This window comes from Sminthopsis crassicaudata, chromosome 2 (genome assembly GCF_048593235.1).
Source record: "Sminthopsis crassicaudata isolate SCR6 chromosome 2, ASM4859323v1, whole genome shotgun sequence".
Taxonomy (NCBI): Eukaryota; Metazoa; Chordata; class Mammalia; order Dasyuromorphia; family Dasyuridae; genus Sminthopsis; species Sminthopsis crassicaudata.
Genome location: NC_133618.1, coordinates 612,375,012 through 612,402,566, shown reverse-complemented (window position 1 = coordinate 612,402,566; position 27,555 = coordinate 612,375,012). Strand labels below are relative to the sequence as shown.

General features: G+C 36.1%; 1 protein-coding gene across 1 annotated transcript in view; it reads right to left on the bottom strand.

Annotated features, from left to right (window-relative positions):
- CNNM1 (cyclin and CBS domain divalent metal cation transport mediator 1) overlaps nucleotides 1–27,555 on the bottom strand; it is a 71,685-nt gene that overhangs the window by 29,402 nt on the left and 14,728 nt on the right. The window contains exons 2-6 of the mRNA XM_074296036.1: nucleotides 19,408–19,551; nucleotides 12,472–12,612; nucleotides 11,040–11,209; nucleotides 2,735–2,834; nucleotides 2,444–2,491 (exon numbers count right to left, since the gene is read on the bottom strand). Of these exons, the coding sequence (XP_074152137.1) occupies nucleotides 2,444–2,491; nucleotides 2,735–2,834; nucleotides 11,040–11,209; nucleotides 12,472–12,612; nucleotides 19,408–19,551 (603 nt within the window). The remainder of the gene's footprint in view (nucleotides 1–2,443; nucleotides 2,492–2,734; nucleotides 2,835–11,039; nucleotides 11,210–12,471; nucleotides 12,613–19,407; nucleotides 19,552–27,555) is intronic.

Genomic DNA, 27,555 nt, shown 5'->3' with positions numbered 1-27,555 from the left:
TGCAGATGCTTCCTTTTAAACAATTGCCCCCATGTAAGTTATTACCAGGTTTGTAAGCATTATTCAATGAGTGGAGATAGGAAAATAGTAGTTTTCATCTTCAGTGCCCTGTAGGTTTTTTTTTTCCTTAAAGGATTATATAAAAAAATTTCGTTTTGTTTTAGTGAGTTATACATTTACACAAATCAATAGTGCATATTGTATGCTATCTGCAGCAAGACCAAAAGTGTGACAGTGACTTCAACAGTAATGGAATCTTTTAGTCAGTATTGCAAGTTATGTTCTCCTTGCTCATTGTTGATGTTAAGGAGCATCAAAATGACAACATAATGTCAATACTAGGATCAATGTACAGTTTGTCAAACTGTAGCTGATCAGACCAATATAATTCAGAAGGTACTACATAGCTTGGGCACAAATATGTTCCTATTTTACTCAGGGGGAAAATATTTTTAAAAGTTTTTAAAATGGGACAAAACTTTTAAAACATAAGACAAGGAAAAGGAGGAAACTAGAAGTGTTATATAATTTCTCACATTTTTTTGAGAGAATAAATATAGTCTGAGTTGAAGGGAAGAGGGAATTATTGAACTAGTCTTCAATTGCTTCTACTTATTTTGGAATTTGGGGAGCCTAACAGTTTAGGGAAAACAATCTTATAGCTCATTAGATTTCTAAAGATTGCTCTTCTCAAAATTCCACAGATTTTCAAGGGGAAGTGAGATCTGGAGCTCACTCTAGGGGAACAAAGTTTTCTCATCTCTCCCTGACTCTGTAGGTCTTCCTGAGTCACTTACCACCCATTACAAAACATTAATGAAACCAAGGTGTCAACTACTCAACTCATAGAGGCATGGGAGTACTTAACAGTGTATCTCCCACTGGAACATGACCTCATAGATGGCATCAATAATTGCTTTCATTGTGTTCCTACTTAACGATTCCATCTCCCCATCTCCCTCAGCGGAAGACTTATCCGACCATACTTAAGTTTTATGACCCTTACCTACCAAATTAAGCAAGACTGAAATGTTCTGTCCTTATTTTAGAGATTTGCTACATTTACTATTTTGCTATCATCTCAAGGAGTGTCTATGGGAACTTCCTTTCACTCTTTATTTCTGTTATGATGACTACGAAGTAAAGTTTTACAGCAAATGATTTTATGAAAATTCATTTTCCTGAGGTAGAGTAAAGGACATAAATTCTGAATCTCCCTGATGCAGTAGAACCCTGAGTTTGAACTCTAATTCCAGCTGGCCTATTGACTTTCTATATGATTTCAGACAAATCATTTTTTTCAATTTCTCCCTCCAGAGTAGACAATGCTACTCTAATTATTAATAGTAATGCAATAACGTTGTAATTCATAGCAATGTAAACATACACAGAGGAACACACTCACCAGGAAATATGATAATCAAGTGCTTTGGGATCCTTTGATGAATGTATAAAAACAAAGTGCTATTCTATTTTTAATGTAAAAACAAAAGAAATAAAAGGAAGAAAATGCTTCCTTGGATATATAAATGGCTACAATGAGAGTCAATGGACTAAAGTAACACAAAATTTAGATTAGGAAACCCAAGAGCACACAAGAGAAAAATACCTCCTGGATTACATATACCATACCCATGCACCTATGTCCATCTATAAGAACTAAATGGAAGAAAGCAGGCCAATGGTGCAGAGAATAGACAAATGGTTGCCATGTTATTTGCAGCGTAGCAACAATCAGCCTCATATCAGCACTGCCCATATTACGTGCACTTCCAGATCTATGGAGCATCATTACTTACTCAGATTTCACTGAGAAGCAAAGTCATCTGTCACATCAACTCAACAGTACCTTCCTCAGGGTATCCTCAGTAGTTCTTATCAAAGATCAAGACCAATTAATATAGTAGTGGTGTCTAGTGGTCTTTAAGAAAAAACCTAATTTATGAAGATCACAGATTTAGAGAGAGAAGAGACCTTACAAGTCATCTAGTCAGATCTTCCCATTTTACAGATGAGGAAACTGAGACCAAGAGAGATAACTTGATACATTTAGGGTTACACAGAATAAGTGGCAGAGTCCAAATTCAAACTCAAGATTTTAGACTTCAGTATTCTTTACTATACCAACCATTTCCTTATCTAGTGAAAAAGAAAAGCTTTAGTCTTTTTTTTTTTTTTAAGAAGCATGAATATAATCTGACTTTCTGGTACTTGAAAAGAAATAAGGAAAATTCCCCCCTTCAATATTTCAGTGATATGTAGATAAGCAGGAAGCATTTTAGTCACACAGAAAATAAGCAACAAGCCCAGCAACAAGAAGACAAGACATTTTATGCTCATTCCAAGCTTGGGGCCTGAACTGCTCAGTCCAAAACCCATGTGCAATGTGTTTGAGGCAGGCGCATATTGCCATATGTGAGAATAGCAATTGAGGAATACATACAAAAGGCGGAGGATCCAGCCAGACTTCCAACCTTCCGCACATCATTATCTGAGGAAAGAAGCGTGAAATGTAGTCAGTGGTAACTCAGAAAACACATCTGCCTACTTCGTCCTACCTCTCTTTATCCCTAGCCCCAATTGAAGCCACAAAGCTGAGAATGCACCCAGAAGGTAGAGAAGGGGGGGAGACAGTGTGGGAAGAAACTTAAAAGTCAAATTCCTAAGTCGTCACTGCCTTTAGATACTTTTATGCTGCACAGACTGGGATTGGGGAGGAGCATAATCGAAGTACCTGAGCACACAGTGGACATGATGGCTGGCACACCGTAGTAAGTGAAGGCTCCATTCTCAAAGCGAAGACCTTCTTTACCAACCTCTACTTCTACTTTACCCTAGGGAAAGAAGAAAGGACAATGCTTTTATTTTGTTGGTAGAAGCTTAGACTCGATATAAAACACAGAAATAGCATAACTAATATAAAGCAAATTTAATGTTTTTTACATAGGTGTGAATTCAAATAAGTATTGACCAGATGCTTACTATGTGCAAAAACCTGAACTCTAAGTGATTGCCAGTCTCCTGGAGGAACATGTAAAGTTTAGATAAAGTACAATATCTGACTTAATCAAACTTATGGTCTAAGAAGGTGAAAAAAACCCATATAATATAGATAATTATCATACATGATGATGATAAGAGTAATAATAATGACAGCTGATTTTATAGAGCATTTCAAGGTTTACAAAGCATTTAATATTTTATATGATCCTCACAACAAGCCTATGAGGTAGGTGCTGTTATTAGCCCCATTTTACAGACATGAAAACTGAAAGGTTGATTGATTTACTTAAGTTCAAATAATTTGTAAGTGTCTGGGACAGAATACAAATCCAAGCCTTCCTTACTCCAAGTCCACACTATTCATTATGGCAAGGATTTAATATATGTACAACATCGCAGCATTCCAAATTGCTGCGTCTACTGTCTCAGTGAATCAGAGTGTCATACAGGGCATCCCCAAAATCTTAGTGTGGTTTTAATTTTTGGTAACTTCAGAAATATAAATGCCAACTTATGAAAATATGAATTGAGAGTTTACTTATTTAATTTTTTTATACTTATTTAAATTTCTGAATTTTAAGTGATGTGTTTTAATTAATTAATTAAATTTTTGGTGAGGCAGTTGTCCAGGGTCACATAGCTAAGAAGTGTTAAGTGTTTGAGACTGAATTTGAACTCAGGTCCTCTTGACTTCAGGACTAGTGCTCTATTCACTGTGCAACTTAGCTGCTCCTTGAATAATGTATTTTAAATTTAAATTTTAACAAGACAATATAACTTGTCATTATGTACTTTGTATGTGACAGTTTCTGGATGGCCACCAGTCTTGGTTGGCCATCTCAGTCACCTGATCTATATCCATTAGACTTTTTCTAGCAGCGTCATACCAGAACTTCCTAATATGAATCAAAACCTCATTCTTTGGATTGTGTTAAGGTTAATTACAAATTCAAGTCTTTCCATCACTGGGCAGCCTCTCATGAAAGCTTTTATGAAATTAAAAAAAAAACTGAATAGAGTGATGTATAGCACAAGACTGCAGTTACATTCAATTTTTCATAATAAACACAATAATAATTAAAATTAAGTTTGCAGCATTTATACTTCCAGATTATTAAATGTTAACCAAAGCTAAAACTGCACTAAGGCTTTGGGGACATCCTGCATATTGTATGCTATCTGCAGCAAGACCATTACTAAGGTAGCATCAGAGATTTGTGTCTATATTATTTTGGCTTAGAGGAACCGAATATCATTCAAAGCCCAAGTATGGCTCAGTTTGGTGTGATTTTGTTTTATTATTTGAAAATTGACATATTTCTTATTAACTCATTTATTTAATTAAATAGTTATTATTTGTAAGACATTTAGCACAGTACCTAGCATGTAGTAAGTACTCTATATATGTTCATTATTCCTTTGTTCCACTTTTTATTATGCATTGTTATTGTTCACTCATTCAGTCAAGTCTGATTCTTCATACCTTACAGACCATCCTGTTCAAGGAGTTTTCCTGGCAAAGATATTGGTGTGGTTTGTCATTTCCTTCTCCAGTAGATTAAGGCAAATAAGATTTAATGACTTGCCCATAGTCCCAGAACTAGTAAGTGTCTGAGGACAGATTTAAAAACAGGTCTTCCTGACTCCAGTCTTATTATGGATAAATAATGGTTTAGGAACCTTTAAAGAATTGGAAGAATTTGGGCTATACCTCTTCAGTGGATAAAAGAAGAGACTTTTTGACTAGAACTATTGATGGAGACAGTAGCTAATAGGGGATTTAAGAGGAAGATTATAATGCTGGGATGGAGATGATCATAATGGAATAATGATATACCATATCACTACAAGTATTATTTTTGTGGATGTGATCTTGTTCTCATCTTTTCCAAAAGTATTTAAATAGAACATGTTGCTCTATTTTGCTATTATTCATTTATGTTTCATATAAAAAAACTTGCTTTTTGTAGCTGAATAAAATTATCAGAATGTAAACTCATCCTCTAGAGATTCATTGAAAACATCCTTAGTACAACTCCAACAGCAGATAGGGCACAGGGGATGATATACATCTCATCTTATCCCCATGTGGTTTTTATCTCTATACTTTGAACACTTTTTATTTCACAAAGCTTGGAATATGAGTATTTGGGATGGTGTTATCTATTAAAATGCTGTTTTTATATCCAGAAGATTGTGGGCAACAGTTCAGTCTGTGAATATGGTCTGGTTTCAATACAGTTTATTAGTTAAATTCTCCAGAATATTACAGTGCCTGTATAGACTTATTGTCTATCTGTCCATAAAAGATAGCTAGCTTCTGATGTATAATTCAAGCCACACTAGATTAAGTCTTACTAGGTATTCCACAGGTGTTAAAAGTTTTGCAGCCAGCTATTATATACACAGTCTACACCATTTTTCTTGCACAATCTGAATGGATCATTAAACCTGGAGTCATTACTGGTAATTCTTCTGTATTTTCTTATGGTAATGATTTAGACTCCTGATTGCCATCATAAAAATCTTTTATTTCAGCAAGAAAATATGCATGAGTCAGACATTTTTTGGATGCTTCTTTGTCAACATATTGTGGACTGAGTTCATGTAATGAACACTGCCCACTGAGGACTTTTAAGTTCACTCTCAGATCAGAATTGTTTCATACACTCCATCTGGAGGTAAATCACTTTTGGTTACATTTGGCAAATCCATTCTCATCACAACGTTTAGTAAAGTTACAATTATTATTAATAATTGTCAGTACAACCTCGAGAAGCAGCATGGAGTAGTGGCTAGAGATCTGACCTAAGAATTAGGGATACAGGGGTTCGAGTCTTTCCTCTTATAAACTCTAGTTATTCAACCATGGGGAACTCACAACTCTCTAAAACTATTATAGATAGTTGCTAGTCTACAACTCCTGAAGGAATATCCATATCCTAATGATATCACAGTACTTTCCCCACTCCGAAAAAAGAAATGTTTAACTAAGTATTAGGGCAACAACAGATTGTAAAAACTGTTGGAATCATATCTAGAATTTGACAAGGAGATTCAGGTCAGAAAGCTGGAGAATGAATGACACTGATCTAGGATTTCAAAAGAAATAAGTTCTTCAGAAGCTTGTTGAAAAGGAAAATATTTTGTTTTATTGGGTTTTTATATTAATTTTACTACCATATTTTCTGCTATGAATGAATTATTAAACTTCTTTTTATAAATTTTAAAGAGCCTTTTCCTAATTCATGTCTTTTCTTCATGTCTAGTTCAAACAAATTCTCAAGTGACCTGGTTGCTTAGTTACAGATATCCAAACATTTGGCTCTTGTGAATACCCGGAAAAGTTGTAGTAACAATATTCTTAGATTTGAGAGTAAGGAGGGCCAGACATCATACTACCTCCCTAGCTACTTACTATTCTGCAAAAGTCATCTGTGTCTTTAGAATATGGAACCCCTGAGGGTAGAAATTGTCTTAGATTTTTCATTTATAAATATATAAATTTTCCCCCATTAATTTGTTCATTCACTCTGATTCTAAATGTTGCATTTTTCACTGAATCAAAAAGCTTCCTTTCCCTTCATGTCAAGTCAGTAGCTACAGGGGACTTTTCTGATTATGAAACCTTCAAAAGTTCCCACTGGTATGATAAAGGATACACCCTCCAATCCCAATATTATGGCTATTCAGTCCTAAGTGACACAAATCCTCTTTGCATACTGTGCTTCAGGGAAACCCTCTTTTCTTGTCTTATCCCTTCCTTTCTGTGTCTTAGATTAGTCTGTCTTCCATGCTCAGAATAGATTCTTTACACTGCCTCCTCCAGTCTCTGTCAAAATGCCTTCTCAAAGGCTAGAACTCTTCTTTGACCCTTTACTTCATTCCCCTTCCCCTACACATTCAGCACAGGGTAAATATGGTTTCTCCTTTTCAGATTTTCATGATACTCTGCTGGATCCTCTTCCTTTTCACTCTCCCTTCCTTCATAGTTATTTGTATACACATCTTTCCCTTCTTTACACCAAGAGCTCCTTGAGATTGGGGACTGTGCCATAACTACCCTTGTATCTCCAATATCAACAACATGCTTTATATATTTTATAAACAATGAATGAGTGAATTCTTAAACCTACATACTATGTCACTCAGCATCCAGCTATAATACAAAGGCTCCTGACTTCAGGAAGCTTATTCTTTGTATACATTGAATTCTCCCACTTGAATGCAATCTCCTTGAGGCTGGGTGTTGTCCTATTTGCTTGCTTTGCTGTTTAGCAAAGTACTTGATGCATAGAAAGTGCTTAAGAGATGATGTACATGTATCTGTCTATCTATTCCTCCATCTATATCTATATCTATATCTATATATCTATTATCTATCTGTCCATCTGTCTGTCTGCCTATCTATTTATATCAGGAACTTGAGCTATCATGAGAGCTATCATGAGAGCCACTGGCACAATTCTGGGTATTGTGATTTAAAAAAAAGCTATATCATCCTTGCCTCCACACATACATACCTATGTAGAGGGTCACAGATAGTGGGGGAATTCTGGGTATGTGACCCTTCAGCCCAGAGGAAACCTGCTGACAATGTCTGGTTTGCCTCCCCATCTTCCCTAAGGGCTCTCAGCCTCGCTGAAAAATCAAGGAGGGCGTGACCACCTGTGTTCTACTTGAAGCCAGGGATACTTACAGTAAAGAGGCATTTACTGTAACAATAGCAGGGTGCTTATAGTTAACACTTTTGAATTGTGCTGTGGTGATATAATGCTTCTATGTTGGCACATGCTCAGTGTAGTGATGTAATCATACTAAGGTATTTAGGGGCTGAAAGGACTTGAAATAAACAGACTCCATCTTTGACTAGCCTTGTGGATCCCTTGCTTCTTCACTCCTCCACTAAGACCAAGGACTCATGCTGGTCCCGAAGTCCTCCAGAGAGCTAGTTCAGATGGTATATTTTGGTACTCCAGTGTGGGGGCTCTAGAAGGCATAGTACATTTTGGCACCCCAATTTGGGGGCTCTAGAAAGCACACTACATATCTACTTTGAGCCTCACCCAGTGGAACTGATGAGGGTTGGGGTCCCTTTAAGATTTCTTTCTAATTGCCCAACTCATGGCTGACCTTGATTCACAAATCCTGGTCAAAGGCACCCTTTGAATATCTGGGCCCAGCCCCCACCATCATCAGCTCAGCTTCCCCCAGCCCTCACCTGATCTGAGCTAACTGAAAAGCCCGCCAAGAACTTAGGGGTACCGCCCATCATCTTTTGGGTATAAAAGAAACGAGCCAGAACACTCTCATTGCAGGAGCCCTTCCAGTCAACACATGGTATCCTTCCAGCCATGTAGGGGTTCCTGCCCACCTAGCGGCCACCTTAGGCCCTGGCGTCTTTCTAACTGAGCTTTACTTCCAAATTCCTACAAACAACCTTTTTTTTTTTTTTTTTAATCAATCTAGATTTTCGGGCCTGTAAATTCATTTTACAGGAGACACTGCGCTTCATGGGATCAGCTATGCGCCGAGAAATGGGGTTCCCCCTTTCCTTTCCCTCATTAGAACCACTCTTGTAGAAGACTGCATGTTGGGTACCATCATCCAGGATCAATGCTGAATCATTTTCATCTTCCTGCTCTGTATTATGACAATCATATAAACCCAATCACCTGATTCAATTCTTTTAGAGATGAGGATACTTAGTCTAGGAAGTATGAGTGGCTGGTCTAAGGTTCACTAGTTAGTACTACAATATAGCCACAACTGGTATTTATAAATTGCATTAAGGTTTGCAAAAGCAGTTTACAAATATCATTTCATTTTGTCCTTAGAACAACACTACACTATAGGTACTATTATTATCATCCCCATTTTATAGATCAGGAAACTGAGACAGAAGGATTAAGTGACTTGTCCAAGAACATACAGCTGACTAGTGTCTGAGACTAGATTTGAACTCTGGATTTGCTGACTCCAAGCCCAGTGCTCTATCCATTGCACCAGCAAGCTGACTTCTGGTAGCATAGCCATGGCTAGAAACTGATCTCCTGATTACCATATGATGGTTTTCCCTACTACACCTTATCTTGAATCCCATTCCCTTAGTGCCCTACTAGATGACTGGCTGGGTCATCTGAAAAGTGAATCAATTAATAGCATATTCTAATATAGCATTATTTCCCTAAGAAACAACTGTATTTTCACAGTAGCCTTCAAAACTTTAATCCAAAGGAGTGGCTAATGGGCATTTTAAACATAGTGGCAAGACTGGGCAGGGAGATATTGTCACATATGGAGAAGTGTCTCTTGGTCCTCTCTAACCACCTACATGACTGTAAGTCTATGGTTATCCAACAGAACTTAGCTCATTTCAGGCCACAGTTCTTTAGCACCCCACTGGAAAGGAGAATAAAGACACTCAGAGGCCTTTTTGACAAGTATGAAAGGATTTGCAAGAATCTGTTTTTGTAATATCCCAAAATTGGAAGTAAGAAGATTCCATCAATTGGGAAATGGCTGACCAAATGGTGAAATATTCATGCAATGGAATATAAATGTCTTACTAGAAATGATGACTATGAAGCCTTCAGAGAAGCTGGGTTAAACAACAAGAAGAAAAAAACAAACCAGAAGGCCTGGTAATTATTATGACCATGTTTGGGCCCAAAGAAGAACTGAGTGATTGAGGGGGTTGGACTACATGTCCTCAGAGGTTTTTTCCTATGAATCTGTGAACCTTTCTCCATTTTGGTGGTGGTGTTTAATAAGTGAGAAACTATGGGTGTGGAATATTCCATACATTGTATGGGCATGTATTTATTAAAATATAATTATAAACTGAAAATATTATGAATTAATATTTATCTGGTCTAGAACCCCTTCAAACTTTTCTTTTGGTGAAGTGATCGAACAAAGCTCCTAGTCTTTTTTTCATGAAAGAAAATAAGGGTGATAACAAAACTTCTCTTTTCGAGGTGAGATTACCCCTAGTGATTGGAGCCAGCACTCAACTGGGAAGAGTATCTTTTCTTTTGAAAATCAAGGCTAAGATATTAATCACAGGAAAGATCTCTAAAGAGGAAGTGGTCCAGGAAAGAATTGAGTGATGATTGTTCTGGAATGTTATTATGTGTTATCAAATTACCATCCTTTTCTTTGTTTAAGATTTCTATAAATGTTACCTCAAAATTTCCTTGGAGCAGAAACATATTGGAGGGCATGGGAAAATAAAAACATTTTGATTCTCTGTTTCTCTCTGTCTCTCTCTCTCTCTGTTTCTCTCTCTCTCTCTCTCTCTCTCTCTCTCTCTCTCTCTCTCTCTCTCTCTCTCTCTCTCTCTCCTTCTTTCTCTCTCTCCTCTTTTTTCTGTATCTCTCTCTTCCACTCTCTCCCTCTTTTTCTTTTTATCTCTGTCTCTCTCCTCCTATCTCTCTCTCTCTTTCTCTTTTGCCTCCCTCTCTCCCCTCTCTCTTTCTCTTTCTCCTCCTCTCCCTTTCTCTCTTTCTGCATCTTTCTCTCTCTTTTTCTCTCTTCCTCTTTCCCTTTTGTCTCCCTCCTTCTCTCTCTCTTTCTCCCATTCTCTCTTTTTATCCTTCCCTCTCTCTCTCTACCTTTTTTCTTGCCTCCTTCCCTTCCTGTCTCCTTTTTGTTTCTCTTTATGTGAGTATGTGTCAAAAATGACTTAGAACATCTTCACATTTTCTAGCAGACTGGTGCCTAGACATAGAATAGAGTATTAACTTTTTTCTTCATCATTGTCAGGCATGGGAAAGGTACTGGACAATTTTGCTGAACTGACTTTTTCTTCTTTCTTTTGTTAAAAGGAAGAGTTATGTATAGACAGTGAGAAGTTAACATAAAAACAAAATTTTATAAAAATAACATTAAAGACAAAATATTAGCTGAATTGAATTAACTCTGCTATGTATAAGGTGTGGTCCCTGTTGCTGATCCTGAAAGGCCCACTTTATTCACTGACAACTCAACAGGAGTAAGGGGATGAGCCTCCTTTACTTTCTGGATCTACTCACCTGTAAAAGAAGCACAAAATAGTCTACAGGCCGGTTGCGTTGGTAAAGGTAGTGCTCTGGTGCTTTCTTGTTCTTCTCATCAAATTTTAGTTCTTGGATCACATTGGGATGTTTCAGGAGTCGAAGCAGAATCTTCTCCGAAAGGTACAGAGATTTAAAGGGCTCCACTTCTAGAAGAAAGGAAGCTGGTTTGAGTTTAGCACAAGTGGGGCAGAGACGTTCCTTATGGCCCTGAGCTGATCCTAGGAGTCAGCCAACAATTTCAGTACCAGTGGGATGGCACAAGACACAGTTATTTTTTCTTTTGCTCCCCTTGATGGGTCAGTTGCCCTAGCACTGGACCCAAACTGATATGTATTTGGAGCTCCCTCTCCACTATCCCCTCCCCCCTAAGCAGCATTCACTTTTTGGTGTACAGCAAACTGGAATTACAGGTCCCTAGGTTATGAGCACAGAAGAGATAGTCTACCCTAGCAAAAAAAAAAGAAAGAAAGAAAGAAAAAAAAAAAGAAAAAAGAAAAAAGTGTCACAATCAAAAGATTCCCTGGAACTCATCTGTTGGCATGGAATCAAAAATATCTGAGTTCAAACATTTACTAGCTATGTAACCCTGGCTAAGTAAGTTAACCTCTTTCAACTGTAGTTTCCTCATCTGTAAAATGGGGATAATAATAATACCTCCCGAGGTTGCTGTAAATATAATATTAGGCAATATTTTGTAAAATGCTTTGTAAAACTTAAAACACTATATAAATTCTAGCTATTGTTATTGTCAATATCATTATCATCATGAACAATTATTATTACCAGTTAGATATACAGTTATATATATGCTGGGGAAGAGATACAAATGTTTTCAGTCCCTTTTAAATTTTGTGTCCATAGACAAAATTCCAGTCACCCCACCCTAATTATGGTTTCTGTTTCTAGCAGCCACTTATGGTTGTAGCTTTCTGGGAGCCACAGTTACCACATTTTTTTAAAAGAAGGAGGGATTTGGTAGTGATGGGGATGGGAGGGAAGAATCTTCTAGAATGAACTTTTAATAGGAAAAAGTTATTTTCGTGGTTTACAGCACTCTGCAAAACACTTTCCTCCCAACGAAAGTTGGTAATACAAGTATCTTATTCCCATTTTGCAGAAGAGAAAACTAGAACTCTGAGAAGTTATGTTAAATGATCTAAATCTCCAGTGTCTAGTAAGTATCTAAAGCAGGATTACAGAGCACGCATTTTGACTCAGATCCAGTAGTTCTAAGCACTAAACCATATTACCCCTCAAAAGGACTTGAGGAGAAGTCAAAGAGCATATCAAAGTCTATATTATGATGAGAATTGGTAGCTCCTTTCTACCAATTACTGTGGCTCATCCCAAAGTAGCCTTTGATGTGGAGGACTCAGTGGGACCAGGGATTCTGGAGACTTAGGTATACCTGTGGCCATAAATCGATGTGTCGCCAATAAAAGCTGTGGTGAAATCTTCACTTTCATTTCAGAGTCTGAAAGCTTGAAAAGGGAGAAATCATGTCTCTTCCTCTCCCGATGAGGCACCTGCTGCTTTTTCCGATTGTCTGCTAAAGAACCACAAGGAGACAAAGGGTGTGTACACAACATGCAAGAAAAATGGTAGCTATCTCACCAACAGGTTCAATCCTTGAGATGTTACATATAAACTTCTTCTTCTTTTTTTTTTTTTAAAGTTCATTTATTTATTTATTTTGTTTTTGGTGAGACAATTGAGGTTAAGTGACTTGTCTAAGGTCACACAGCTAGTAAGTGTTCAGTGTCTGAAGCCAGATTTGAACTCAAGTCCTCCTGATTTCAAGGTTGGTACTCTATACAGTGGGCCATCTAGCTGCCCCTATATAAACTTCTTACAATGGAAAATAAACAAATGAAACTACCATATTTTAGTGCAATGGGAAGAGCATAGGAGTGGGAAGTCCAAGTTGAATTTTGGCTTTGCTACTTATTAGTTATATGAACCTAAGCAAGTCACTTCATTTAAGACTTTCTGCAGTTCTAAACCGCTGATCTTATTTCTTTGGATATAGAAAGAAACAGACATAGAATAAAAGACAGGAGAGGAACCCAAAGCCTATGTGATTTCTTATAACAGGTTCACCATTATGTCTAAGGAGGCTAGGTTACTATAGAGAATAGTCATTTTTTTTTCCTGCTCTCCTAAAAAAAGATCTTTCAATGAGTCCTTTCATGGTAATTTGTGGATCTCCCTTAACTCAAGAGGAAATGGCATCACACCTAACTAAGGCTCACCCACAGTGGACAATGCAGATTTGAGAAGCAGATACCTCCCAGCAATCCTCTACTACTGCTATTTTCCAGGTCCTCCTCTGACTCTGGTGTCCTTGACTTTGGTCGAACAAATGCTTTTGATTTGAACCTTTTAGTACTCTGCTTGAGATTCTCTTTTCATACTGCATGGATTGATTTCTTATTTTCTTATTTTAAGCTAAATACAAAATGAGAAAAGAAAAAAAATGTTGCCATGTACACAGCAGATCAAAAGAAAGGATTCAATATAAAATAATCAATGTCCACTTCAAATTAAATATAATACATTGTTTTCAAAACTGCCTGGCTTTGCTTCTTTGTTAATTTTCTTTTTGTCTCTGCTGTACACTTTCTTTCTTGTTATCTGCTGAAGCAACTGGAGTTAAGTGACTTGCCCAGGGTCCACAACTAGGAAGTGTTAAGTGTCTGAGACCAGATTTGAATTCAGGTCTTCCTGACTTCAGGGTTGGTGCTCTATCTACTATACCAACTAGCTGTTCCCTGCTGTGGACTTTTAAGTTTATTTTTTCCCTTCCCTCTCCCCACTACTCTAAAGAAGGATATAATTAAGTCACTTGTGGTTAAATCTATTTTACTTTAACTTTAACTGAGATCATGATCACTATCCCTGCTTTTTTACATATTAAATTCTACTCCTGCCCTATATTTTATCTGTATATATCTTTCATTTTTATAATGTTTCCTGAAATCAAAATATTGTTGAATGCAAATTTTTAATCTGCTATTTCTGTTTTATGGGTAAATTTATTCCATTCACATTCTAAGCTACAATTACTTGTGTATTTTCCTTTTATTTTTCCTTACAATCCTCCCCCTACTTACCCTATTATTCCTCAATCCTCTGCTTTACATCTGTTTTGCCCCTAGTTCTTTAACCTGCCTATCCCTGTATGAGTTCTTCCCTTATCTTCTCCTTGATCTTATTCCCTTGCTCTTTTTTCTTTCCGAATTTAGAAGATTTTTATATCCTTAATAATATATATGTTGTTCCCTCTTTAACTGATTCCCTAAAAAAGTATCTGTCCTCTCCCTAAAACCTTCTTCTGTATCAATATTTTTTCTTTTATGCCTCATTTGCATGAGATAATTATTTCTTTTTATCTCTCCCTATAGTGTTTTTTAATGAACACACCATTATATTCAGCTCAGTCTATATCTTTCTTTCAAAATACTTAAATAATGACAATCATAAGAGTACTGCTAATATTTTCACATATGTGAAGTAAACAATTCGACCTTATTGAATCCCTTATAATTGGTCTTTAGTGTTTATCTTATATTTCTCTTGGATGTTATATGTCAAAATTTCCCTTAAGTTCTGCTATTTTTCACAACTTTCTAGAAGTCTTTCAATTAATTAAATATCCTTTTTTTTTTCATTCATTTGCTGATTAAGTTACCCCGTCAACTCTTTGATTTACAGAATATAGTATTCCAAGACCATAGGTCCTTCAGTATAAATAGTTCCTAGGGCTTGTGCAATCTTTATTGTAGTTCCATGATATTTAATATTGTTTCTTATTGCTTCCAGTATTTTCTCCTTAACTTGGGAGCTTTGAAACTTGACTATGATATTCCTGTAAGTTTTCCTCCTGAGTTTTCTTTCAGGAGGTAATTGGTTTTGTTTTATTTTCTACTTTGCCTTCTTGTTCCATAACTTCAGGGCAATCTTCCTTGATAATATTGTATCAAGAATACTCTTTTAACTGTAATTTTCAGATAGTCAATATAAGTCCAAATATAAGAGAACCATGATGATGATTCTCTTTTTTCTTTTCTTTTTTTTTTCCCCCCCGGAGGCTGGGGTTAAGTGACTTGCCCAGGGTCACACAGCTAGAAAGTGTTAAGTGTCTGAGACCAGATTTGAAATCGGGTCCTCCTGAATTCAAGGCTGGTGCTCTATCCACTGCGCCACCTAGCTGCCCGATGGTTCTCTTTCTAAAATATAAAGCTAATAACAAGTTGACAGCAGAGCTGAGAATGGAGAAACCAATTCTTAAATAGGTCCCTCCTCCCTGAAAAGGAAATTTACAACTCATGGTGTATTATACCTCTATCCCTACCTTTATATATACTAGATGGAAAGCTGAACAGTAGAAGAGAGGCTCTTCCATAACAGGGTTGCTGAGGTAGCTGCCTAAAGTACAAATACATGGAAATAGGGAATGGATATACTATGAGAGACTTTTTACTATTACTTCATATAAGTACACATATTTTTAGTTCTGGAAAACTCTGCTCTCCTTGGCACATAGGGATTGTTTAAAACAAACAAATAAACAATAGTAAGTTGTACCTTTATCCAGGAAGGTTCCTAGAGTTTAAAGGAAAAAAGGGCCTGGGGGAACAATCTCAAAGCTTCCACTCAAATGCCACATTCCAGATCTAGTGATAAAAGGTCATTTAGAATGTAATGGAATACTATTGTCCTATAAGAAATGATTAAGAGGCAGGTTTTTTAAAAAATGGTCAAGATTTATATGAACTGCTGCTGAACATTGTACACAGTAACAGTAAGTTTGTGCGGTGATCAATTATGATAGAGTTTGCTCTTTTCAACAATACAGTGATCTAAGACAATTCTGAAAGACTTATGGTGGAAAATGTCATCCATATCCAGAGAAAGAATTATGTAGTTTGAATACATATTGAAGCATACTATTTTCACTTTTTTGTTTTTTTATTTCTTGTGGTTTTCCCCTTTTATTCTGATTTTTACAACATTGTTAATGTGGAAATATGCTTAATGTGATTGTATATCTACCTATCTATCTATCTATATCTATCTATCTATATATGTATACATACACACACACACACACACACACACATATATATATATATATATATATATCCTATATCAGAATGCTTGCCATCTTGGGGAAGGGAGAAGAAAAAAGGAAGGAGAAAAAAATGGAAATCAAAATATATTAAAAGTAAATGTTGAAAACTAATCAATTTAAAAAAAAATACATCCACAAATCTAAGAATGGGGCATAGGTACCTTACCTTGTCTCTTAGAATCCAGAGAACATTAAAGGAAACTCTAAGAGAACTGGTTCAAAATGGGATTCTAGCTGGAAAAAGTCAATGTTATTAATGCTATCTTTGGGAGTGTCCCCTTGCTTTGATTCCTGAAGAAATTACTGTCCCCAACAGAATTCAACATTAGGAATAGAGAGAAGAAACCTGTCATGATATAGATTGCCTTTGAATTCTGGCACAATCCCTCTGTTGTATAATTAAAATATTGGAATTTAGAGAGGCAACAAGGTGGTGGAGAGGATAGAACACTGGCCTAGATTCAAAAAGATCTGAGTTCAAATTAGGCCTGAGATACTTATTGGTTGTGCAAGATAGTTAACTTTTTGCTTCAGTTTCGTCATTTCTAAAATAAAGGTAATAATAGCATAATAGAAGAGTTGTTGTGAGGATCAAATGAGATATTTTTGCAAAGTGTTTAGCACAGTGCCTGCCACATGGTAAGTACTATATAAATTTTAGCTATTATGAACTATTATTATTACTTGGAGTCTCTCTAGTCAGCCTAGACTAAAAGTTCTTAACATATTTTGTGTCACGGATCCCTTTGAGCAATATTTGGTGAAACCTTTAGAAACTTTCTCAGAATAAGGTTTTTTGAATATATTTTGTATAAAATACAACACATAGAATCACAATAGAGACCAATTGCCATTAGAGAATGACATAATTCTCTATTGAGAGAATATGGAAGATGCTCTACTGAAATCATACTGAAATACAGCTATCAAAATAATTTCTTTAAAAAGTTCAGAGTTCCCAGGTTAAGAACTTATGACGCAGACCTTGAAGCCATGATAGATTAAAATGGATTCCTCTACCCCTCTCAACAACACCACATTTTTTCCTTAACTGATTTTCTTCCTAGATACATTCTGTCCTTGGGAAACAAAATCTTCAGGTTGTTTTAAGGTTAAAAATAAAACCTAAGTTAGTGGGTTCCCAGAAGAAGCCACTTCCCCTATAAATCCTCAAGCCTCAAAATCTTATAGCAATCTAGCTACAATTAAAGGTGGTTGAGGGCATTTGTCAGTATCAGCAATGGGAGTCATTATCCAAGGTCACTCCTTCCTGTGAAGAAATTTACAGCCTGTGGTCTCTCCTACCTCCATCCCTGTCTTCACATACCCCAAAAGGGAAAGTAAACAGGAGGACTAAGCCTTTGTCATAACAGGCTAGCCAAAGGCCATCAGAAGGCCCCAAACCTTGGGACCACATATCTCTCATGAGATATGTTAATTTGCTCAGATGTTTTTCTTTGAAGACAAAAGACACCAGAAACAAACTCAAAGTCTCACTAGTCCAGATAAGCTCTATATAATCTTATGGTTCTCATCACTGTTCATTCATTCTAGTCATAGGAACACAGATAAAAAGTGGGAGGGAATTTTGAGAAGTTATTTAGTCCAACTCCATCATTTGACAGATAAAGAAGCTAATGCTCAGAAAGGATTGACTTGCCTGAGTTCAAATAGATAGCAGAGCCAAGATTTGAACTCAGATTCTCTGATTCCATCTTCATTCTTTTTCACTGTTCCAAGCTGTCTGCTTTGTGACAATACTGGCAGATAAGCTCCAGATCTTGGCTAAGAAATATTCTTACATTTCTCTTACCTCACCACACAGAGAGAAAAGTAATGTAAGACAAGTACCCACATTGCTTTCTTGGTATGCAACCTTTCTCACCTTCCTTCATTCACTCTCTTTTATCTTACTGGAAGATATGGTCACCAAAACCAGTGATTCTCCTTCCATGTTCCTAACACATTTAGTACCATGGACAGTTTCAATCCACCCTACTATTGACAACTAACTAGCTATTCCAGCAACCAACTTACATAAAGCTAATCCAATAAGCCCTACAGCCTAGTAGGTGTTTAACAACTGTTCATTGATTGATGTATTTAGTGCCTATCTGCCAGGCACTGTGCTATAGAATTTCCATCATTTGTTCTCTGTCCCATTTTGCTATGAGATGCCAGAAGATGGGGAACAGAAGCATAGGATTTTCCTATATATATAGCTGCACCTATGTCTCTCCTCCTCATAGATCTACAACACCTTAATATCTAGATAATGTGAGTCAGTACCCCCCCCCCCCCACAAACCAGGAAGATCTTCACTCAGAACAAGGACTCAATGGGAAGATCTCTACCAGAGCTGTTCCATAGCTGATCCAGGAAACATTGTACTTCTGAACAGCTGCATCCAGTGGTATGATAGTAAATGTTTAATAACTGGAAATAATTTCTTCAGGAAATAAAAAAAAATATGCACTATTAAGTTTAATTTTCATTATTAACATTTTCTTCATAATTTTCTTAAGTTTGAAAATCAACAAAACAAAAATCAAATCCTCATAACAAATTCAGGGCCCAGTTCACTAAGTCATTCTGTGGCTATAAAGGGAACTCATTATTTCTTACTATGCCATATAGATAATTTATACAATAAATTTTATTGATGTTTTTTGTTTGTAGATCATAATCACTTCTGGAGTAAGCCACTCCCTCTGCTCCACCCTGGAATTTAACACTCCCTTAAAACAAACCCACCCTCCAAAAAAGAAAATAAAAAATAAAACAAAAACAAATAATTTAGTGACCATATCTGACAAAGTAAAACATTCTGCCTCCAAGATCCCTCATCTTCTGATAAAAGGGAAAGAATGTGTTATTGTGTGTCCTCCAGAACCAAGTTTATTTATTAAAATCACTGAAAGCATGGCTTCCTTTTCATGTTCTTTTCATTTAAATTTTTGAGTATATTGTTCAAAAGTGATTGTTATCACATTTTCTTAACAATAACTCAGAGCAAGATTCAAATTGTGCCATGATCTATCTCAGAAATATGGCCAATATGGCGAAGCATTTTAAGTGTACACCATCCAAAGAAGAAACAATTCTGGAGGATGCTTTTAAAAAATTTGATACTTTGGCAACTCTCTTTTCATGGAGATTACAAGGGGAGTAACAAAAAAGCTAGATTAAAAACAAACATTTGGCACTTACTATACAAGTCAGTTTCATCCAAGATCTCTGATTTGATGATCTCTTCTATGATGTCCTCTAGAGTAACAATGCCCATCACCTCATAAAAGGGATCTCCTTCTCCCTCATTATTCACCCTCTGGACAATAGCTAGATGAGATTTTCCTGTTGAGGCAAGGGAAATTTGAAAAATAAGCACATTGATTTAAGGATCCAAGAGATTCTCTTAAATTATCTTGCTATCAAGAAGTAGCAGCTGTCAGCTATTCACCAGGATTTAAAATATATATATATATATTTTAAATCAATCAATCAAGAAGCATTTACTTAAGTGCCTGTTACAGGCCAGTCACAACACTAAACTCTGAGGATTCAAAGAAAGACAAAAATCAGTGCTTGACCCCCAAAAGTTCATCTATATTACAAACATTAACAGATTATCCTTCTCCATCCCTTTTCCAGGAGAGATCTCTAGTTACAAAGTAAAGCATGTAAGTAAAACTAACAATATAGTAACCTTATCTGAAAATGCATGATATAGTTTACATCTGTAACAGTAAAAAACAACAAACAAAAGCAAAATAAAACCCAACCCTGTCCTTGGTGCTCACTGAAGTCCTTATCTGAAACAAAGGATTGTATGTATTAGATATTTTGGGCCCTGTTCCCATATTGTCCTTTTCATGAAAGTTAATTTAATGGTCCCCCAATGAGCTGAAAGTAAATTCTTTTCTATGATTTTCTATACAGCATGACTCAATGATAGGTAAAGAGATTTGAAATCCAAGGACCTGAATTTAGGTAAGATTCAAACCTTTTAAACTCTTGATTTTAGGTCCACTAACCATTCTGGTTAGTCCAGCATTCTTTATGCTAACAAGAGACCAATATTCCGGGCATCATGTCTGCATTATCTGTGTTCCCTAAAAGCACTACCCACTATTAATATTGCTTTTCCCTTCTGTATAACCTCAATATCATTTTAAAAATACAAGTCTAGTAGTAGATCAACAGTGCTGAACAAAGGGATAGGAGAAGCGAGCAGTGGATTAAGGCGCAATACTTGTAAAGGACAGGCAAACATTAAAATTTTTTTTTTAAATAAATGTACAGTTTTTATGCTAGAAAAGTCTGCTTTCTGTGACACACTGGGATTTATTTAATGATAAGTCACATTTGCTCTATAAAAGCCTCCTACTCTCTAGCAGCAGAAAGCAGAAAGGGAGTGTCTTCAGTCTAGAATATACAAATGCCTTGTCCTAGCTGTGGTTGGCAGTGTCATTCCCTGGATCTAGACTGTTTCTTTACTTTGAAAGCAATTAGAGACCATTTAAAGATAATTAAATAAAAGTATTTATGCAAATATGAATCCAACAGAAAAAATGTCAACTTCTATCAGTTTAAAGTTCTGTTAAGTGGTTGGCTTAGGAAAATCCATAAAAATGCAAAACATAGATGAAAAAAAAAGACCAGAGCAGTTAGGGAAAAAATGAGAAATGGCCACTTAAACATATAAAATCCCTTGTCAGAAGAAATTCTGTCCATTATATTTTTCTGTTAGAACATATGCTTGTCTCATTTTCCAACCTAAAGCGAAAACATGAAGATGAGAAAGGTTTCATAACAAAAATAACAAAGAACAAATGAAGGCATGAACTGAGAAGTGTAAAGGAAGATATTCTATGCCTTTTGATGCAAGTGTCTCTATACCTAAGATATTCATGATATGGGACGGGGGAGGGGAAAGCACTGGATAGCTGAGATCGAATGCTAATTTTCATACTTGCCATTTGAGAGATCTCAGGAAAGTCGGTGACCTCTCTCTTCCTTTCCCCCCTTTTCCTCCTCTCCAGTATTTTGCTTCTGACCACCATCTCCCTCAAACAGCCCTCCCCCTTTACAGCCCCTCCCCTTTCTTATACCTTTCTCCTATTACTTCTGTTTTCCCTTCTTTAGCCAACCTCAGTGACCTCTCTCAAACTTCAGTTTCCTTATCTACAAAATGATATGACTGGGTCAGAGACACTCAAAGATTCTCTTCCAATTCTAAATCAATGCTCTCCTTACTAAACTTTAAACTTTAGAAGAACTATAACTATAACGTCTTTGCATCCCTAGATCCGAAATAGACCCTCACACATAGTAGGGACTCAGTGAATCTCATAAACTGGAAAATTCTAAGTCAAAAAAATTAGAAAGTGGTTTTCCTTAGTGATTTTTTAAAAAAATGTCATACTTCTATGGGGAAGGGAAGAGATGGCATTCCATTGGGAGGAATGAATTCTGCATAAAAACTAAAGATTCAAAAATAATGAATCAGTTTGTTTAGAACATTAGTTCTGACCAGTATTCTGTTGTGCAAGAGTCCAGTGAATGGGTAAACAGCATGTATGGTGACAAGTTACGCCAGGTGAGGTGAAAGAGTTCCATCTGGTGGCAATTTCTGGTGATGGCAATGACAATAAATGATGGTCTCCACAAATCTGAGTGGTAAACTTTTGTTTCTGTCAGCTGAACTGGGAAGGTTCTACGACCATGGACTGTGCCTCTTGGAATCACAATTCCTTCAATCCTTTATTGAAATTTTAACTAACCTATATATGACAGCAATTTGAAATTGAAACCTATTGATGTCACATTGTTCCTAATTTTGCAAGCATCTTCATTTCTGTTTTGAAACACAAATTATTGATTCTCCCATCTATAACATTTGTATCTTTGTCTCTTAATGGCAATAATGGGGGAAATAGCTTGAATCCTGACTGTGCCCTTTTCTGTTTCTTTTCTTGGGATGCTCTGAAAATTTAGTTCTTGAGGCAGAAAGATTTATAGATGTGGATGGGAACAGTGGCACTTGTACTGCATAGAAACCAATGGAATTTCAGAAAAGCTTTCCCAAAAATATCACTGCATTGATTTCAGCTCCTACCCACATGATGGCTGAGACTCTCCCCGGAAAACAGGACTGCTCTTTAAATAATTTAGAACCACATAAAGCTAGGGCAGAGACCCAAGAATCGCTTTTTTCATTTCAGTAGAAGTTCTTTTTAGTTCTGATGTATTTATATACTTAAAGCTAATTTTGGCATAGGACTATGAAATGAAAAAGTCCATACCTTAATGACTGAGCCCTTTTCATTTCCCTATGGAAGTCTTAACTAACTAGTTATTTTTTCTTGAGATAGGCTATCTGTGCTCTAGATATGTTCCTTTCCTTTATGTGACACCCCTTCTTTTTTACTGGGGCTTCTTGGCTTAGAAACTTCCATGACGAAGACTTCTATCTCCCATGTACCTGGCCAAACATCAGAAAGGGAGAGCCAAAGAATATTCACTGAATGAAACTCTGGATTCCTTTATATCCTTGAACTGTTCCTCCAGAACAAGCAAGTCCTGCCATAGAGTGATAATACATCGGACAGGTCTATCATCAAATCCAAGATGTATATCAAGCTTCTAGTGAGTGATATCCATGTTGTAGTCTTTGCCTATTCTTCTTTGGATATATCAACTGTTTACATAGTCTGGGAATGGGGACTATCCCTTATTGCCTTTCCCTCATCATCCTAGCCTCCATTTACAAGTTTCCAACTGTGAGTATCTCCAGTTGAGACACATATCCCTTCCTAAGTGTGCCATATAAAAGCTTATTATTCTGCATTGAATGGCTGGCCTAATTCTATAATGTAATTTAATTAGACATGTGTTTATTAAGCACCTATTTATGTCCTAGGCATTGTAACAAGTGCTAATAATACAAAGAAAGAAAATAGGAGACCAACTCAACCTTGAAAGTTAAGGAATTTATAATCTACTCCTGACTCCTAAGTGAAACATATTCTATTCTGAATTCTCTTCTCTTTTCCCTCTATAATTTCTTTCTTAATGCTTTCATCAATTGCCATTCCTTCAATTTTTATCTCTGAGCACAACTCCAATATTTGTCTATCTAATATCTTTGCTAAACTTCAGTTCTCCCTTTAAGTCTCAGGATAATAGTTACTGAATACAAATAGCACACTCCAGGAAACTCCAAGGACCTGGTTTTGATGGGGAACAAGTCAAGATTTAGCTAATCTTAGCTAGTTGTTCTTATTTTGGCTCCAATGTTTCATTTAAAATGCTCTCTAGACTCATCCTCAGACCACTGTGACAAAAGATTCTTCTCTGGCGCTGGAGAATTTCAAGTGAGTTAAGAGAGTGACTTTATTTTACTGCTTTGGAAGAGCTGAATGAGGCATTGTCACTCTGACCCAGAATCCAATGGGAAAATCAGCCACAGTATTATACTTGTCTCTGTTGTAAATGTAAAAGGTTTTCCTGTTTATTTTTTAAATGCATTTTGCTGATAGATGTGCCTATTATTCATTCATCTGACACAAGATGGGGTGGGCAAGTCCTTGTGGTAAGAATGCTGGCACAATCATGCTTCTCTTAGAAATGAGGAAGATATCCAATGGGAAGGTGCATCCTTCCTCAATAAATCCTTCCAATTCTGGAGATAAAAGCAGTCTCTGTTAGGTATGATTTCTGCTCAATTCTAGCAACTGTGTGGTTTCTGTGCACTGTTGCTCTGAATTCTAGAACCAAAGCTTATGGGAACTCAGGCTTCAAAGTTTATGGTTCTAAAGATAACAGTCTTACAGAATCTGTAACTCCCTTCAAGAGCCATTTCCACGTAAGACTTTTTCTGATGCCATAGTTTGTTGTTTTATATTTATTTGTATGTATGTATATTTCCCTAATAGAATACAAGCTTCTTGAAAGTAGGAACTTTTTTTCATATTTCCAACATCTAGTACATAGTAAGTAGGTTGTTGCTGTTGTTCAGTCATGTCCAACTCTTCTTCACTCCATTTGGGACTTTTTTGGCAAAGATTAAAGATTTTAGAATGATTTGTTGTTTTCTTTTCCAAATGAGAAAACTAAGGCAAACAGAGTTAAGTGACTTGTCTAGGATCACACAGCTAAGTGTCTGTGGTCACATTTGAACCTGTGTCTTCCTGACTCCAAGCATAGTGTTCTATTCATTATGCCACCTAACTGCCCAACTTATGGTTGATTCTTATAAATGTTGCTATGTGATAAATCAATTAACAAGACTAATTTCATAAAATGCAAATTTGCTGGCCAGGGTTTCAAGAGACTCAAGGCTCAGCTATGCACATATTTATGGTTTCCTATAATGTAGGGAAAAGATGCTCCACACCATGAAATGCACCTTGGAGCATGGTGAATATAGGCTCACAGATTTTCAGCAAAGGGAAGAGTTCTTGGGGGTCATTCAGTCCAATGCTTTCATTTTGTAGGCCAACAAAAGTCTCTAAAGTCATACACAAAATTGGCAGTTGAACTGAATCCATATCTCCTGACTCCTGGTTGAAAAGTTCTCCCCACTCTCCATTCATCTATCCTAATTATAATCTGAGCCAATTGAAATCACCACTCAGATTCAATTTCATTAATTTTTCCTTTTAGAACTACACTTTTCTTATTTGATAAACTCTTCTGGTGGGATACTGAAAAAAACAAAACACTCAGTCTGTAGTCCAAGGACTTGGTTTTAGGTTCTAATCTCAGGCTAGCTGCTTACTTTCAATGTGATCTTAAGCAAATCATTTCTCTAATCTAAGTTCCTTCATTTTTAAAGTGAGAGGATTAGACTAGATCAGAGGTTCTTCACCTGGGCCTATAAACTTTTTTTGAAAAAAAAAAATAACAAAATTTCAATATAATTTCTTTCTTTTTGTGAGGCTGTTGGGAGGGGCAGATTGGCAGAATGATGGGCTGAGAATCAGGAAGACTTGAGTTCCAAAGTAGCCTCAAATACTTACTGTGTTGAGCAAATCACTTCATCTCTATTCGCCTCAGTTTCTTCAACTATAAAATGGAGATAATAGCACTGATCTTACAAGGTTCCTCTGAGGATCAAATGAGATAATATTTATAAAAATACTTATCATATTGCCTGGCACATAATAGGTTCTATGGAAATACTTATTCTCTTTTCTGATCACTTCCCATTTTTATTATGTTAAATATTTATTTTATGCATTTAAAATATTTTTACAAGGCTCTGCAGGATTCATCAGGCTGCCAAAAGTGACATAAAATGACAAAAGGTTTATTTTTCTAACTAATCCTTGGATTAGTTATCTCTAAAATTCTTTTAAACTCTAAAACTATGAGTCTATGACCTTAAAGTTCAGAAAGAGATGCAGATTTCATTTTTAAAAAGAGGAATGTTATTAAGAAGCATCCCTTTTCTTATCTTTTCAACTAATAACCTCTAACATTATTATAGTATTTTAAGATTCACATAGTACTTCACACACAGTGTCTTATTTGATTCTCATAATAACTCTATAAGGTATAGTTGCTCTTATAATTCCCATTTTACAGATAAAGAAACTGAAGCTTAAGGATGTTAAATGATTCGACAAAAACTCCATAGCTATGAAATATCCGAGACAGTGCTCAAACTTCTTCCTGGAGTCTTCTGGACTCCAAATTTGGCACTCCAGCCATTGAGTCATACCTGTATCCACTGATGTCCTCTGTTTTTGACCTAGTACTACAAAGTTCCTTCCTATCTGGTCTTTTAAAAAGAAGACTGGACTCGGCCTTAGGAGATCTCAATTCAAGGACAACTAACAATGGAATTATGCTATTAATATGTGGCCTTGAGCAAGTAATATCATCTCATGAGTCAAGGCAATTCCAATAGACTTGTGATGGAAAGTACCATCCACATCCAGAGAAAGAATTATGGAGATTGAATGTGGATCACAACATAGTATTTTCACCATTTTTGATGTTTCTTTGCTTTTTTTTTCTTCCTCATTTTTTTCCCTTTTTATCTGATTGTTTTTGCACAGCATGATAAATGTGGAAATATATTTAGAAGATCTGTACATGTTTAACCTATATTGGATTGCTTGCTATCTAGGGGAAGGGGGAGGAGGTAGAGGGAAGAAGAAACATTTGGAAGACAAAGTTTTGCACTGGAGAATGTTTAAAACTATCTCTGCATGTATTTTGAAAAATAAAAAAAGCTATTATTATTTTTGAAAAAGAAATATAATTTCACTATTCTCATTTATAATATGAATGAACAAATGACAAATTTTTTTCTAATTTTTACTAAATTCTACGTAATAAACTCTGCTAAGTGTACACTAACAGAAAAAAATGAAGTTTCCTACTTTCAAGGAATTCTAATATGAGGAGGTTTAGATTTAGTTGGTCTCTAAAGTCCCTTATATTTTAGGAGCCTGGAGTTTTGTCTAAAATCATAGAGTATCAGAGTCCAACTCTTTCATTTTACAGAGGTAAATAAGGAGATGCAAATGTACTAACACCTCTTCTCCCCTTGATGCTTTCTTCTTTATAAAGTACATTGTTTATATGTACATGTGTGTACACACATATAAGCATTGGAAGCGGGGAATGGAATGGATAACCTTTAAGGGCACTTTTAGATATTAGGCACTTAGTCACTTAGGCACATTTTCCGCTATAACTCTCCTATTCTAGTCATGAATTTGTCTTACCACACTTTTAAATTTTAAAGTTTAATCCATCAAATTGCAAGGGCTTCTGGGGAAAATTACTTCAACCAATGAACTTGCTCCTCCTAAGCATGCAAGCTCTTCCCCAGGAGGTCACAGAAGTAAAACTCCCAGTAAAGGCCGGAACTAGAGAATTGTCAAGTACCGAGTTAGCACTTAGTAAGAACTTATCATCTCATTATCTCATTAGCACTTAGTAAGAACCTAACAACTGTCTAATTCTTTTTTCATTTAAGTTGTTAATTAGCCTTCTTGTTCTACATTCTTATTATAATACAATTAATTATTGATTATCTATGTTAATTTTTCTTCTATTTCATATTACTGCACAGAGAACAATTAATTCACCTAAGTAGCTAATTTTGAATAGGAGAGAAGAGAATTAACTCACTTCTTATATTAACTATAAATAAATAGGTTAGCAGGGATATTCCGAGTTTATCTACTGTTAATTTCAATTACATGAAATTGAAAAGTATGCACATGAACAAAATCAATGCAACTAAGTTAAGAAGGAAGTTACAAATTGTAGAAAAGTTTTATATGCCACATCTATGTCAAGAATCCTATATGTGTTTATTTCTCTATATAATAAGGA